The sequence below is a fragment of the Gouania willdenowi genome, chromosome 13, assembly GCF_900634775.1.
Source record: "Gouania willdenowi chromosome 13, fGouWil2.1, whole genome shotgun sequence".
NCBI classification, from domain to species: Eukaryota; Metazoa; Chordata; class Actinopteri; order Blenniiformes; family Gobiesocidae; genus Gouania; species Gouania willdenowi.
The window spans coordinates 11915294-11929244 of NC_041056.1; the positions used below are offsets into that span (position 1 = coordinate 11915294).

The 13951-nt window shown below is 40.4% G+C and overlaps 1 protein-coding gene across 3 annotated transcripts in view; it reads right to left on the reverse strand.

Annotated features, from left to right (window-relative positions):
- tsr1 (TSR1 ribosome maturation factor) overlaps positions 1-13951 on the reverse strand; it is an 18290-nt gene continuing 4339 nt past the window's right edge. For all 3 annotated transcript variants that reach the window (XM_028465574.1, XM_028465572.1, XM_028465573.1), the window contains exons 3-16: positions 13562-13665; positions 13250-13478; positions 12938-13072; positions 12128-12579; positions 11175-11319; positions 7145-7323; positions 3404-3615; positions 3175-3334; positions 2993-3103; positions 2781-2913; positions 1653-1769; positions 673-813; positions 517-591; positions 1-240 (exon numbers count right to left, since the gene is read on the reverse strand). In XM_028465574.1, coding sequence (XP_028321375.1) covers positions 62-240; positions 517-591; positions 673-813; positions 1653-1769; positions 2781-2913; positions 2993-3103; positions 3175-3334; positions 3404-3615; positions 7145-7323; positions 11175-11319; positions 12128-12579; positions 12938-13072; positions 13250-13478; positions 13562-13665 — 2372 coding nt within the window. In that variant the 3' untranslated portion in view covers positions 1-61. The remainder of the gene's footprint in view (positions 241-516; positions 592-672; positions 814-1652; positions 1770-2780; positions 2914-2992; positions 3104-3174; positions 3335-3403; positions 3616-7144; positions 7324-11174; positions 11320-12127; positions 12580-12937; positions 13073-13249; positions 13479-13561; positions 13666-13951) is intronic.

Sequence of the window (13951 nt, forward strand, 5' to 3'; positions counted from 1 at the left end):
TTAGGATCTAAACGTTTTATTATACACTCATGCGATCATGAGATGAACCACTTCACTCCCATTATTCCATGTCCAAGTCCTCTAAGTCCACAGAGAACTCTCTCTTCACCCATGGTAAACCCAGGGGGACGTAGGGGTCAAACGTCCAGCGGGGGTACACTCGCTTATACAGATTCATCAGCACGGTGTCCTGGGAGCGGAGCTGATTGTCAAATACACACTTCATGTGACCGTGTGTTCCTGAAAGAAAAAGGAAAGATGACAAATTATTTAAACACCTCACAAATTAAGATGTATTTGCAAATATGTTGGAGAAAGTTTTTTTTCCTCCCTTATTATTTTTAAACACTGAAAAACACAACTAAGTAGAACAAAGTACTTATTTTGTGTTACATTCAGTGTATTTGTGCATGCCAGCCATGCAAAGTCAAAGATGGTGAAAAAGGTGAACAGAGGATGTAACAAAGTTTATTCAACTTCCACAGTCATTGAGAACTAAACTGTCCCATTTCTCACCTAAAGCCTCCTTGATGTGACCTCTTCGACCCCACTTTGTTCGCAGCTCCACTGGTTTGAACCACATTATGTCACCTGCCGACACAAACAAACGTGTTTACAACGTGTAAAGATTCTGTAGTGATTGCACCTAAGGACGTATTAACATGATCTCACCCCTGTTGAAGAACATGTAACGGACCACAGCAGATCGTCTATTGATTTTGAATGGGTGCCCACTCAGTACGATCCTCTTCAGCACAACACGCTGAGGGTCACAGCTGAGCAAGCTGCCTGTGGCCACCAGATCCTGGATGCCTGCAAAGATGGAATGGGCAAAATCAGAAATGAAATAAAACAAGGTAGAAGTAAGAATAGGGACCAACCAATAATCTGCATTTTATCCATTTGTTTCAGTCAACTTCAAGAGATCTCTACCCTTTGTTTTTATATAATCAAAACAAATCGCTTGCATATTTTTAACCAATTGTGTCATGGTTTATTCTACAACAGTTTAAGGTCTTTTTTCTATCATAGATCAGTGTACAAAAACAAACAGTATACTGTATTCAATCAAATCCCAGGTGTGTTAACCGAACTTTCGACACCAAAATGTAATTTACAGTAAATTAAGAGTGATTGTAAATTAGGGCTGAACAATTTTGGAAAAATAATGTGTGATTTTTTTCCTCAATATTGCAATTGAATATGATATTCTCTTTTCAAAGGCCTCTTGTCATGTATTTTTCAATGAACACAAGTAATAAATCAATCTGTTTCATAATAAACAATTTCAGAGTTATTTAAACTTTAAAAAAATATAAAATCTAAATTTTAGACCTCTTCAACATATCTAACGTCACGTTTCATGAAACATGTAAACATGTGGACTGCACTTCTTAAACACTTTCTGAATTTAACAGGACAGCACAAAACGAGACAAGGAAAAAACCCAAAAAAACATGCAGCCTTTGCAATTAGAAAATCGCGTTTTATGATATACAATTAATCATTCAGCCTCATTCTAAATGTTGATTATCGATTGCTTAACAACACGCTATCGGTCAATCCTAGTTAAGAACATAATCGAGACAGAAAGTATAGCAAGAAGGGAGTCAGGGCTTCTGTTGATGAATAAACATGACTTTTTATCCTACCGTCGCTCCTTTGTTTGAAGAGCAGAACCCCTGTGGGAGGGAAGGTAATGGGAGCGTAAAGTGACACCACGGCCGGGGAATCTGGTTGAAGGAAGCGCTCCATCTTGTGTTTGTCAGCTGCACACAATCATCATTCAGGGGTCAGGAACATACTGAGTCCATACATTTAGCTCATGAACCTAAATATGCAAATCAGCCACTCAGCTGAATAGTAACAAAAAATAGTATATAGTATGGGCGACACTTTCCTCCAATGTGTACGACATTGAAACATCAATTTCTCTTAGAATTTAGTTAAGAATGATTCAATTCAATTTATCATCAAGATTGTTTAAGAGAAACAGGGCTAAGCCAAGAAAAAATAACTGTTTGGGGAAAGAAATCATGATTTTATTTTTTATCTTTTGGCAAGATATCAATTTTCTATTTGTAAAACTCAAAAAGAATATGAGATTTTTCTAATATTCAGGAATACCTAATTAGCTTAAAAACTGTGATGACAATGTGTTGTAAACTGTGGTGATTGTGTGCGATAGAGGTTCATGTCATGCTTTTTAAGGCGATGACTTGTGTGTCTTTGCATAATGAATGTAAAAATACACAATTCTAAATGTGCAAAATTATTTTTTATGTCAATTAACTTATACTTCTGTTATTTTTCTTTGATATAAATGTCAGAAAATTAATTTTCTTTACTATAGATGGAAATGAAATATTCTACATTTACTACCAATGCTTTTTCATTTCATTCTTTATGTTTGGATGGAGATTGGGTGCAAGCTTTGGTTTTCTGTGCGACACTTTAATTGCCCGTTTTCCTACCAAGAAATATAATTTTCATTAAGTTAATGAATGCATTTATTGCTTGGTTTAAGAATAAATGTGGTTGGAATTGACTTTGTGAAAAAGCAACATGAAAGATTATACAACACACATTTTTTAAACGGTTCTATACAAAACAAAATACAAAAATAATCTATATGTGCTCGGGCAGTGTTGTATGAGCAGACAACATATTTATGAAACACGGAATAAGCGTAATGCAACACTTTGGGGTGTAAATGAGTTTTGTAGGAGACCAACATGTTTGTGGAGAACATTGTTCACTTGAATCAAATGAATATTCACCTGATGTGTGCTGGGAAAAGATGGGAGAAGCCCGAAACCTCCGAAAACCACAGTGGAAGATGAGCTCTTCTTTAGCCTTAATTGGCTCTTTGTTGCTAGGGTGTCTGCGCACCAACAGGTGCATCACCGACATCTGTGAGTGGAAAGAGTTCCGTCAGAAACCAGTAGAAAACAAGGAATATATAAATACACAGCCTCACAAATTACTGTACCTTCTGTTCGTGAGGCAGAAGAGACACTAACACGAGAGGATTTCCAGACTGGACAGTCTCCATCACAGAGAACGGTACATCGATGACGTGTAATGTAACATACCAACCGTCCTAAGACAGGAGCCGCAGTGAGAAAATACACAACCAAAGTTCTAACAGCGATGTAAAGATGAAGTTTCTACCAGTGCTCCATCCTCCTCAGCAGCTGCCTCCGCCAGGATTCGCCGCCGCGTGCGCTCAAAGCTCTGAAACTGGAAGATCCGCGAATAATCGAGAGGCAGGTTTTCCATCGGGTCCCAGGGGGACGAACGGAAACTCTTCAGACCCCTGAAGCGCTGGAACCTGGGAGCAAAGAAACAAGGTAAACATCACCAGCCAGGATGCACTGCAGACAAAAACCTGATGTCTGACCTGATTTTGGCTGGAGTGTCCAGCGGTGTGTCCACCTCATCAGGAAAGATCTCATGGGAACGAGCCTCACGGTACAGCTTTAAACCTTCCTTCTCTGCAGCTTCATCCATGTGCTCATCGTATCGCTGATCTGCTCCGACTCGCTCTGTGGAGCAAATCTCCTCTTCCTCATCATCATCTTCAGCCTCTGAGGCGCAGCACGAAGCAGAACCCTGAGCAGAGAGAAAACAAGTGCAAACCTCTATGAAGGCATCACAACAATGAGCTGACAGGCGAATGAAGGTGTGGTTATGAAAACATTAAATGACTGTTAGCATATTATGAGCCACACAAAATGGTTTGCGCATTCATGTATTTCAGCTTATTACAAGAAGGATCAACTTTTCTATCAATGTTTTTTTTCTAACATTGTATATACCAGTGGTTCTCAACTGGTCTCACCCTGCGACCCAATTTTGCCACCGTCATTAAATCGCGACTCACTTTTTTTTGTTTTTGAAGAATTCAACCAACCGAATTTTATCTTATTAATCCATATAATCTTTTTTTAAACATAAATCTATATATTTCCCTGTGCAACAAGCATTTCACAACAGACATGTCAAAATAAAAGACAAGTCCAACCCAACATGAGAAACATTAAGTATTTATTTATTTTGACCAGCTGTCCGCGACCCACCCAGTACAGGGCCGCGACCCACCTTTGGGTCCCGACACACCAGTTGAGAATCACTGATATATATGATTTATTTAGAAAAGTTTGATTTCCATTTTCTGAATTCTGACAAAAAATTCAGCCGATGATTGGGCAGTACGCTAAATGGGCGGGGTGTGTTACCAGGGCTACTCCTGCAGGACCCTACTGTGCAGACTCTGGCTCCAAATGATGGAAAAATTTGCAAGATGGAACATATTGTGCAACTGTTTGTTAATAAATGAGCCTGTGTGGCATTTTGTATCAGAAATTTTAACCTTGAATTGTCTATCTGGTAAGACTACATTTGAATTAAAATAATCAAGATTTCTATCGTATATCGCTTTTTCAAAAAAAAAATATAGAGATTTGTTTTGGACCATATTGTCCAGCCCTAGTTTTAAATTTACTGAATTCGAACATAAAAAATTCCAAGACTGAACTCTAGCTTTTTTATGTTTAACCTTTCATTTTCAAAATATGTTTATTTGCTTTTTCTACCAACACCTCCAAAATGGCATTTTGTCCTTGTGACCACTAACTTCCGTTGAACACCATAAGCTCTTATAAGGCAATCTGCGTGAACTGCCTGCAAAAGGTGAACAACACGCGCACATTCATATCCAGATACATAGGTCACGATACGATACAATATATCCTGATATTAAAGTATAAGGCGATTTTTTTTTTTTTTTTTAAATATATGACTTAAACAACTAATCTGTAAATGTGTACACCTTCACGAGAACATTATGTATGAAATATATTTTATCGGCATAATTTACACTCAAAACATTGGCTTTAACATGCCATGTGCCAACAGTTTAAAATAACATACAATCTGCCTGTGGCTTTTAAACCAACTTTGACTTTAGTGCTATTTAACTGAAGTATATGCATAAAACAACAAATGAATGCAGAAAGTTAGTGTTTTCTTTTTAGATTTGATTGAAAACACACAAGCTGGTCAACATGCCCAGGTTTCAGCGCACTTCATTGTGCAGTGACAATGTCTCCTGCAGTGGAAAACACTTTCTTGGTTAAATGAAGGTTAAAATCGATCTGTGATGAACAAACAACTTAAACGCAGTGTTTAGTGAATTCTCGTGAGCGAGGGCAGATTCCTGGTTTTGTACACTTTAAATGTTAGTACCTTTTTAGTAACACTGTTAAACCTAGTTTGTAGAAGGATGTGGTTCATTTGATTCCAGCGAGACATCATGAGAAGTCCTGAGCGGAAAGCTCTCAGCATGGAGTTGAGTCTCAGACTTTGTAACATCCTCACAGCAGGAGTTATAATTATTAGTATTTGAAGTAGCCCTCCTCCTGCTGTGACCCTCTCTTCAGCACATATCCTTGTGAGCAAACCCTCACATCAAATGCAGGCTAATAACAGCTGCAGATCAAATCCAGCCCCTTGAGGAAAAAAAAAAAAAAAAGGAGTTTCCACAACATCTTGTACATAAATAAATGGTCGACCCCTTTCGTTCTTCCAGACGGGAAGTTCTGCTCGGGGGACAGGAAAGCAGGAGGCTTCTCTCGGGAACTGCTGCTCTAAACACTATTGTTGCAGCGAACAGCCTGGCACTTCAGGCACAGACACAGACACTGAGACAACAAGCACAGTCTCTCAGCGGAGAGGTGGACCGACGGCAGGTCACGTATACCCCGCGTCAACACAGGAACCAGTGCCACATCAAGGCTCATCATCACCGGGAATTCGATTATACCTTCTGACTTTGGCCGTGCCGTTACTATGACAACAGGATCTGTGTAGGAGCATGTGTTCAACTTGGACAGCATGACGCGCAAATTATTATAACTGTCAGTCACAAATTCACATGAACCTTTTAGTTTAGTTTTAGTTTAGTTACCAACGTAATAAATATGTTAATACTTCTTATTCAACAATGTTAAACTTTAGAAATGTTTATAAGGATTGGGGTGTATTATAATTGCGCAATTTGATAATTAGTTACAATTATGACGGATGATGAATTCATGTTGGGTGTGGGATACATATGTATGTGTATATACGTATATATGCATATGTGTGTATCCATAAAATGAAGAGTCCGTCCTTAAGACTGCTCTACTGTAAAGTGCCTTGAGATACCATTGGTTATGATTTGGCGCTATACAAATAAAGATTGATTGATTGATTGAATTGTAATCGTAATTGGAAAAATCTGTTTCTGTCTAATCTTTTGTTATTGATTTGTAATTGAGTTCAGATAATTGACTTTGTAATTGGAATTGTCATGGAAATACTAAAAAAACTGTCAATTATTATTTAATTAATCACAAAATTGGGAAACCATGTTACAGTTCTATGGCTTACACATACATAGTTAGCAATTTATTAAAATATGTTTCATATCAAGTTTACCAGACAGTTCTCGTGAGGATTTTTTTTTTAAAACAAATTGAAATCGAGGGCTATTTTAACACAAAAAATTGTTCAGACACCAACATCAAAATTATTAATAACAATATTTTCATTGAAAAGCAAGTCTAACAAGGAAACCAAGAGATGAAAAAACAAAAACAGGAAGATAGATAATATTTTTTTGTGTATTTTACAGCTGACTTGGTAAACACCGACCCATTATCATAAGAGATGCTAACAGAAAGCTAACACAAGAGGGAAGGTTAAGTTTTATGCGGTTATTTATTAAAGGCTCAGTAATTGTGATTATTGTAATTGAGAACATACATTTAACTGACTTTCAGGGGAAATTAATAATTTTAATTGTAATTGGAAAAAATGACAGTCAACGTAATCATAATTGAGTTGTAATTGAACATGTATATTTGAAGACGTAATTGTAATTAAAAATGTATTTAAATCCCAACCCAAATTAGGATTTGCCACATTTTAGGAGTAAACGTTTTGGTAGACAGAAACAAAAATACTGGGTTCATTCCCGGTATAATCGTCACAGTCTCCTGCGTTCCATGAGCCTCAATGCTTTCTCCTTTAACCTTTGCTATTGATCCAGAAACCAACAGCAAATAGCTTTTAGTGTTGTGTTTTTTAAGTGTACCTGAGAGTTTTCTTCCTCATCTCTTTCCATTGCTTCATCCATCATGTCATCTTCATCATCATCACTGCTGTCTTCATCAATTTCACTGTTTTCCTCCTCATCATCATCAACGATCCACGAGGCCTGGTAATCTGAGGTTCCTTTAGGAACTTTCATCACACGTTTGTGCTGACGAGCTTCTGGAACGTAAACAAATAGGATTTTAAACTTTGTAGGAGGTTCAAATTTGAAACATTAAAAAAAAAAAAATCATCAATACAAATTTATTGGTTTCCTTATTTGGAAAAAAAAACTTTTTTTCCCCCTTCCTATCACAAAAACAGCTTCTACCACCTAAAGAACATCTCCAGAGTGAAAGGTTTAATGGCTCAGAAAGATCAGGAGAAACTGGTCCATGCTTTTATATCCAGCAGACTGGACTATTGTAATGGTCTTCTGACAGGAATCCCCCAAAAGAGCATCAAACAGCTACAGCTGGTTCAGAACGCTGCAGCTCGGGTCTTAACCAGAACAAAGAGGTCAGAATACATTACTCCAGTTTTAAAGTCTTTACACTGGCTCCCAGTCAGCCTCAGAATAGACTTTAAAGTTCTGCTGCTGGTGTATAAATCTGTGAATGGGTTTGGTCCAGAATACATCAGTGACATGTTAGTCAGGTATGAACCCAGCAGGTCTCTCAGATCTATGGACACAGGTCAGATAGTGGAGCCCAGAGCTCACAGTAAACATGGTGATGCTGCTTTTAGTTGTTATGCTGCAAAGAAGTGGAACAAACTGCCAGCAGAGCTGAAGTCACCATCCAATGTGAACATTTTTAAATCAAAGTTAAAGGCACTTTTTTTCTCTACTGCAAATGATTGAGAGAGAGATTTTTAGTCATGTTGTTGATGTCATGATGATTTTACTGATGATTTTAATTGATTTTACTGATGATTTTAATTGATTTTACTGATGATTTTAATTGATTTTACTGATGATTTTAATTGATTTTACTGATGATTTTAAATGTTCTTATTGATTTTAAACAATTGAATGTTTCATCATGTAAAGCACATTGAGTTGCCTTGTGTATGAAATCCGCTATACAAATAAATTTGCCTTGCCTTGCCTTGCCTTCCTCTCCAAGGACAGGATGGATGATATGTACATAAACAGTGGTTACGTAGCGTGATTGACCACAGGGATATGAAGACAATGTGCTTTTACCCAGTATGTAAGGAACCATTAAACGTTTCCTGTACCTATGGTGTAAACTATGGAAAGAAAAAATACAAATTGTGTTCATTTTTCCTAAATAGTTTTTGAAAATGATGTTCGCAGCAGTGAAAATGCATTTTTTCCCTTCTCTTTATCTTATATCACAGCATAGTTTTATCTAAAACAAGGTAGTCGGTGCCTGTCGTGGCAGCAATACCCGAACCCGTTGGTGGACACCGGGGGTGAGGGATGCCGTCAAGCTGAAGAAGGAGTCCTACCGGGCCTTTTTGGCCTGTGGGACTCCGGAGGCAGCAGACAGGTACCGACGGGCCAAGCGGAGTGCAGCCACGGCGGTCGCCGAGGCAAAAGCCCGGACATGGGAGGAGTTTGGTGAGGCCATGGAGAACGACTTCCGGACGGCTTCGAAGAGATTCTGGACCACTATCCGGCGTCTCAGGAGGGAGAAGCAGTGCACCATCAACACTATGTATGGTGCGGATGGTGCGCTGCTGACCTCGACTCGAGACGTTGTGGATCGGTGGGGGGAATACTTCGAAGACCTCCTCACTCCCACCGACACGCCTTCCAATCAGGAAGCAGGGCCCAGGGTACCGAGAGTGGGCTCTCCTATCTCTGGGGCTGAGGTTGCCGAGGTGGTTAAAAAGCTCCTCGGTGGCGTGGAGGTGGATGAGATCCGCCCGGAGTTCCTCAAGGCCTTGGATGTTGTGGGGCTGTCATGGCTGACACGACTCTGCAACATCGCGTGGACATCGGGGGCAGTGCCTCTGGATTGGCAGACCGGGGTGGTGGTCCCCCTTTTTAAGAAGGTCCCCCTTTTTAAGAAGGGGGACCGGAGGGTGTGTTCCAATTATAGAGGGATCACACTCCTCAGCCTCCCCGGTAAGGTCTATTCAGGGGTACTGGAGAGGAGGGTCTGCCGGATAGTTGAACCTCGGATTCAGGAGGAGCAATGTGGTTTTCGTCCTGGCCGTGGAACTGTGGACCAGCTCTACACCCTCAGCAGGGTTCTTGAGGGGTCATGGGAATTTGCCCAACCAGTCCACATGTGCTTTGTGGACCTGGAAAAGGCATTTGACCGTGTCCCTCGGGGATTCCTGTGGGGGGTCCTCCGGGAGTATGGGGCATCGAAACTCCTGATAGGAGCTGTTCATTCCCTGTATGACCGGAGTCAGAGTCTGGTCCGCATTGCCGGCAGCAAGTCGAAATCGTTTCCGGTGAGGGTTGGACTCCGACAGGGCTGCCCTTTGTCACCGATTCTGTTCATAACTTTTATGGACAGAATTTCTAGGCGCAGTCAGGGCGTTGAGGGGGTCCGGTTCGGGGGCCTCAGTATTGCATCACTGCTTTTTGCAGATGATGTGGTCCTGTTGGCTCCAACATACCGTGACCTTCAACTCTCACTGGATCGGTTCGCAGCCGAGTGTGAAGCGGCCGGAATGAGAATCAGCACCTCCAAATCCGAGTCCATGGTTCTCGACCGGAAAAAGGTGGAGTGCCTTCTCCGGGTTGGAGATGAGGTTCTGCCCCAGGTGGAGGAGTTCAAGTACCTCAGGGTCTTGTTCACGAGTGAGGGAAGGATGGAGCGAGAGATCGACAGGCGGATTGGTGCGGCGTCTGCAGTGATGCGGAGTCTGCACCAGTCCGTCATTGTAAAAAGGGAGCTGAGCCAAAAAGCGAAGCTCTCGATTTACAGGTCGGTCTACGTTCCAACCCTCACCTATGGTCATGAACTTTGGGTCATGACCGAAAAAACAAGATCACGGGTACAAGCGGCCGAAATGAGTTTCCTCCGTAGGGTGGCTGGGCTCTCCCTTAGAGATAGGGTGAGAAGCTCAGTCATTCGGGAGGGGCTCAAAGTAGTCGCTGCTCCTCCGCATCGAGAAGAGCCAGACGAGGTGGCTCGGGCACCTAATTAGGATGCCCCCTGAAGGCGTTCAGGGCACGTCACTCCGGAAGGAGGCGCCGGGGAAGACCCAGGACACGCTGGAGAGACTATGTCTCTCGGCTGGCCTGGGAACGTCTCGGGGTCCCCCCGGAAGAGCTGGAGAGAGTGGCCGGGGAGAGGGAAGTCTGGGCCTCCCTACTGAGGATGCTGCCCCCGCGACCCGGAAATGGCTAAGCGGGAGAAGATGGATGGATGGATGGATGTCTTCAGCAACGTTTTAAACATGTAATCAGAGCATCAACAACACAGTACAACTTACTAATCTTATCATTGTTTCTTGATATCTTAAGGCTCCTTCTTTATAAAAAATGTTTCAAGCTAAAAAAAATACATTTCAATTTGTTTTGCTATGCTTCAACTTTATATTTCCTTTTCATAACAGAAAAATCACATCCCTGAAAGTTTTTTGATAGGTGCCCAGATTCAGTGTTAATCTTTACACAGCAAAGTCTGGACGTATTAGAAGTGAAATGTGAGTGAAAAGCTGGCATAAGCTTGTTTCTCTAGCTATTGATGCTTTTGGCGACACTTAGTGGTGAAGCTGAAAAACTACTGATAATGTGATCATCTTCAGTCGTGATTTAGTGAACACATCACGACCTCTCACGACTTCTTGTCTGTTTTAAAACATTAAAATGATGAGATGAATTCTTTGATATCCTCTTTCATTGACTGGCTGTTTTACATATAAATTCAAAAGATTTGCCTATGCAGATACAATTCTACACAAGAACGTATCTGATGCAATGTGAGCAGGCTATTGAACTGTACATTAAACACCTTTGTTGTGAGCAACAAAATTCTATCGATTGTGACGAAGGAGCCGTTGTCCACAGCTCTGGTGGGTCGGACTCTTTCTCTCCTAACCTTCAGCTTCCAGCAGTTCTGTCTCTGTTGGCCATGTCTGTTCTCCATCCATGGGGTCCACATCGGCCTCGGCTTGCAGAGTTTCTCTGGTATTTAGATCTGCTTTCATGAGCACTCGTGCTGGAGCCTCGTCATCTCTTCCTTCCTTTAGGATATAAATGTGTCAGTAAAGTTTTGGTAAAAACTAAAAAAAAATGTTTTTTTTCGTAATACAAATCTTAAAAAAACAAATGAAATAATACACATCTTATTATGAGGCCAGAGAAGAAGTATGTACAATCTGTAGCAACAGTTCTGTACACAGTACTAAGAAGTTCACAGGTAAACTTCAACTAAAACTGGTGTAGGGGCAAAAGAATGAAGTGAACTCATTCAAACACTTTGTCTTGCACTTTATAGATGTTCTAGGTCAGGGGTGTCAAACTCATTTTAGTTCAGGGGCCAAATACAGACCAGCCTAATCTCAAGTGGGCCACATATTTTAGGCTAGAAAAAGAGCAATTTCAACATTAATGTGCTTAATTTGCACTTCCAGGTATAAATTACATCTATAAGTATATCAGAGTCCTACAATATCCAAGCATTAAGTGACCTTAAATGTACTTATATTCCCTTGATATTATGAACAATATATAATTTAGCAGAATAATTTGAAGAAAATTGCAGGATTTTGAATTTTTTTTCTTAATCAATTGGAGATTAAAAAAATACTGCTCTTATGTGATATAAGAGTGGGGAATTTGTAAATTTGTATCCATGTGTATTTCAAGGGGCTGAGATATCAACAAGTGAATTATTTTGTAATTTACACAATGATACATGTTTTTTTCTGTCATTTTTTACTTTCTCCTGTGAACCGAATTAAATGCTCAAAAGAGCCGGATTTGCCCCCCGGGCCTAGAATTTAACACACGTGTCCTAGGTCAACTTAATTAGAGACAATAAATCCTTACCTGCATGACTACATCTCCTCCTTTGCCAGGTTTTGCTGATTTGACCGACAGGTTGAGAGGTAAAGGATCAGCAGGTGCAGCAACCTGACTTAGCTGAAAGTCTCCATGTCCACTGATGTGCACCAGTTTGTCCACTCTTAAAGGACGGCCACGAACGTACCCTGAGACACAGAGTGTTCCGAGACCTGTAGGTCCGTCCCCGGCCCCCTCAGTGAGACTGTTGGGTGTAAAAGTGACCTGCTGGGCTAAAAGGTGAGAGCGTCTGGAGCGGAATCCAAGTTTCCTCTGCCTCTGACTGCCCAGGTGTCTGAGGAGCATGGTGCCATCTTGATCCGAGTCCAGTGGAAAAACACGGGCATCGGGGAATCGGACCTCAGTGAGCTTCAACAAAGCTTTTTTAGACTCCACCCTTTTCTTCATTGGAAGATCAGACACGCCCTGACACACGAGGGCTGAGTAAAATTTAAAAGACAGAAACAGACTTTAGAGACGTTATCAACAACAAACTACATACATCAGTGTTGTCAGTCAAGTAGGTCTGAGCATGCAATGTATAAAGATTTACCAATATGTCATATATGAAATAAGACAATATAGCTCAAATCCATTTAGGTTGATTCCTAATCTTATCTTGTATTCACATGTTGATATCGTGCAGCTGTTTTTTTATTAAAGTGCCTCCGTTAGTGTCACTATTGAGTAGACAGATGTATGGCATTATTGCTATTTTAAGAAATAACGTTAAGATATGATTTTTGGCTTATATACCCCAGCCCTGTTGTCAAACATTGAATTCAAGTATGTACCTACCATAGCTGGGAAGCCCTTGAGCAAAGAGACAGGAAAGACAATAATCTCCATAACTGTCCCAACCTTCATCAGGATCCAGCAGGAACACAAGGCTATCTGCAACCTTAGCCAGATCCAGCAGGGAGTGCATGTTAGCTTAAAAAAATAAAATAAATGCTGTATAAGATTCTTTCACAAGACGCAATGGAAAGGCAGACTAAAATAAATGCTTGCATTAGCTAAAACAACAACCTTCAACAGTGCTATTTGAAACAATGAGAACACATTGTTGTTTTCCAGGATGGTTTGAATGAGTTATTTTGCTCTCCTTACCTGTACTGTGACTGAGAAAGATGAATCTTTGTTTGAACCGAGGCACAATCAGACCAAAACTGTCTGCAATCCCACTGACGCACTGCTCCTGATGTACAACACCTCCAGCACCGTCTCTACGGAGCAGTTTGGTGACAGCGCCAGCATCAACACTATTGTGCAAAGACATCACAACCACCAAATGAGGGGCAGAATCCCTGCTGCCAAGACGTCGCTTCTCCGTCAGGACCTAAAAAAACAAAAGGGAAAATTAACTCTTCAAAAGTCTGAAAAAGGCAGATCTTTCTATGGTTTGTATAAAACGTATTTTACCATGTCTTTCTTGTTTCTGCGTATTTGGTTTGCTTTGTGCCTTCTGTCCATCTTGTTCAGCTCCTTCCTTTGTTTTTTGGTGAGAGTTATCACCGACACCCTGCCTGTCACAGTTCAACGTTAGTATCACAGTTAACTATAGTTATAACCAAACTTCAATTCAAGTAGCCTAAAAAAACTAACAGATGTTTAGAGTAGTCTGTGCAACAAGAATATATACTTAAAATGTGCACAAAATTAAATCCAATCAAAAACTTTAATTTGAATAAGGAAGCAAATATAATAAAAGTAATAACGTCACTTTTTAAAAAAAAAAAAAAAAAAGAAAGAAAGAAAAGTCGTTCAATATCAATAACATAAAATAACTATTAATAATAAGGAAAAATAAAA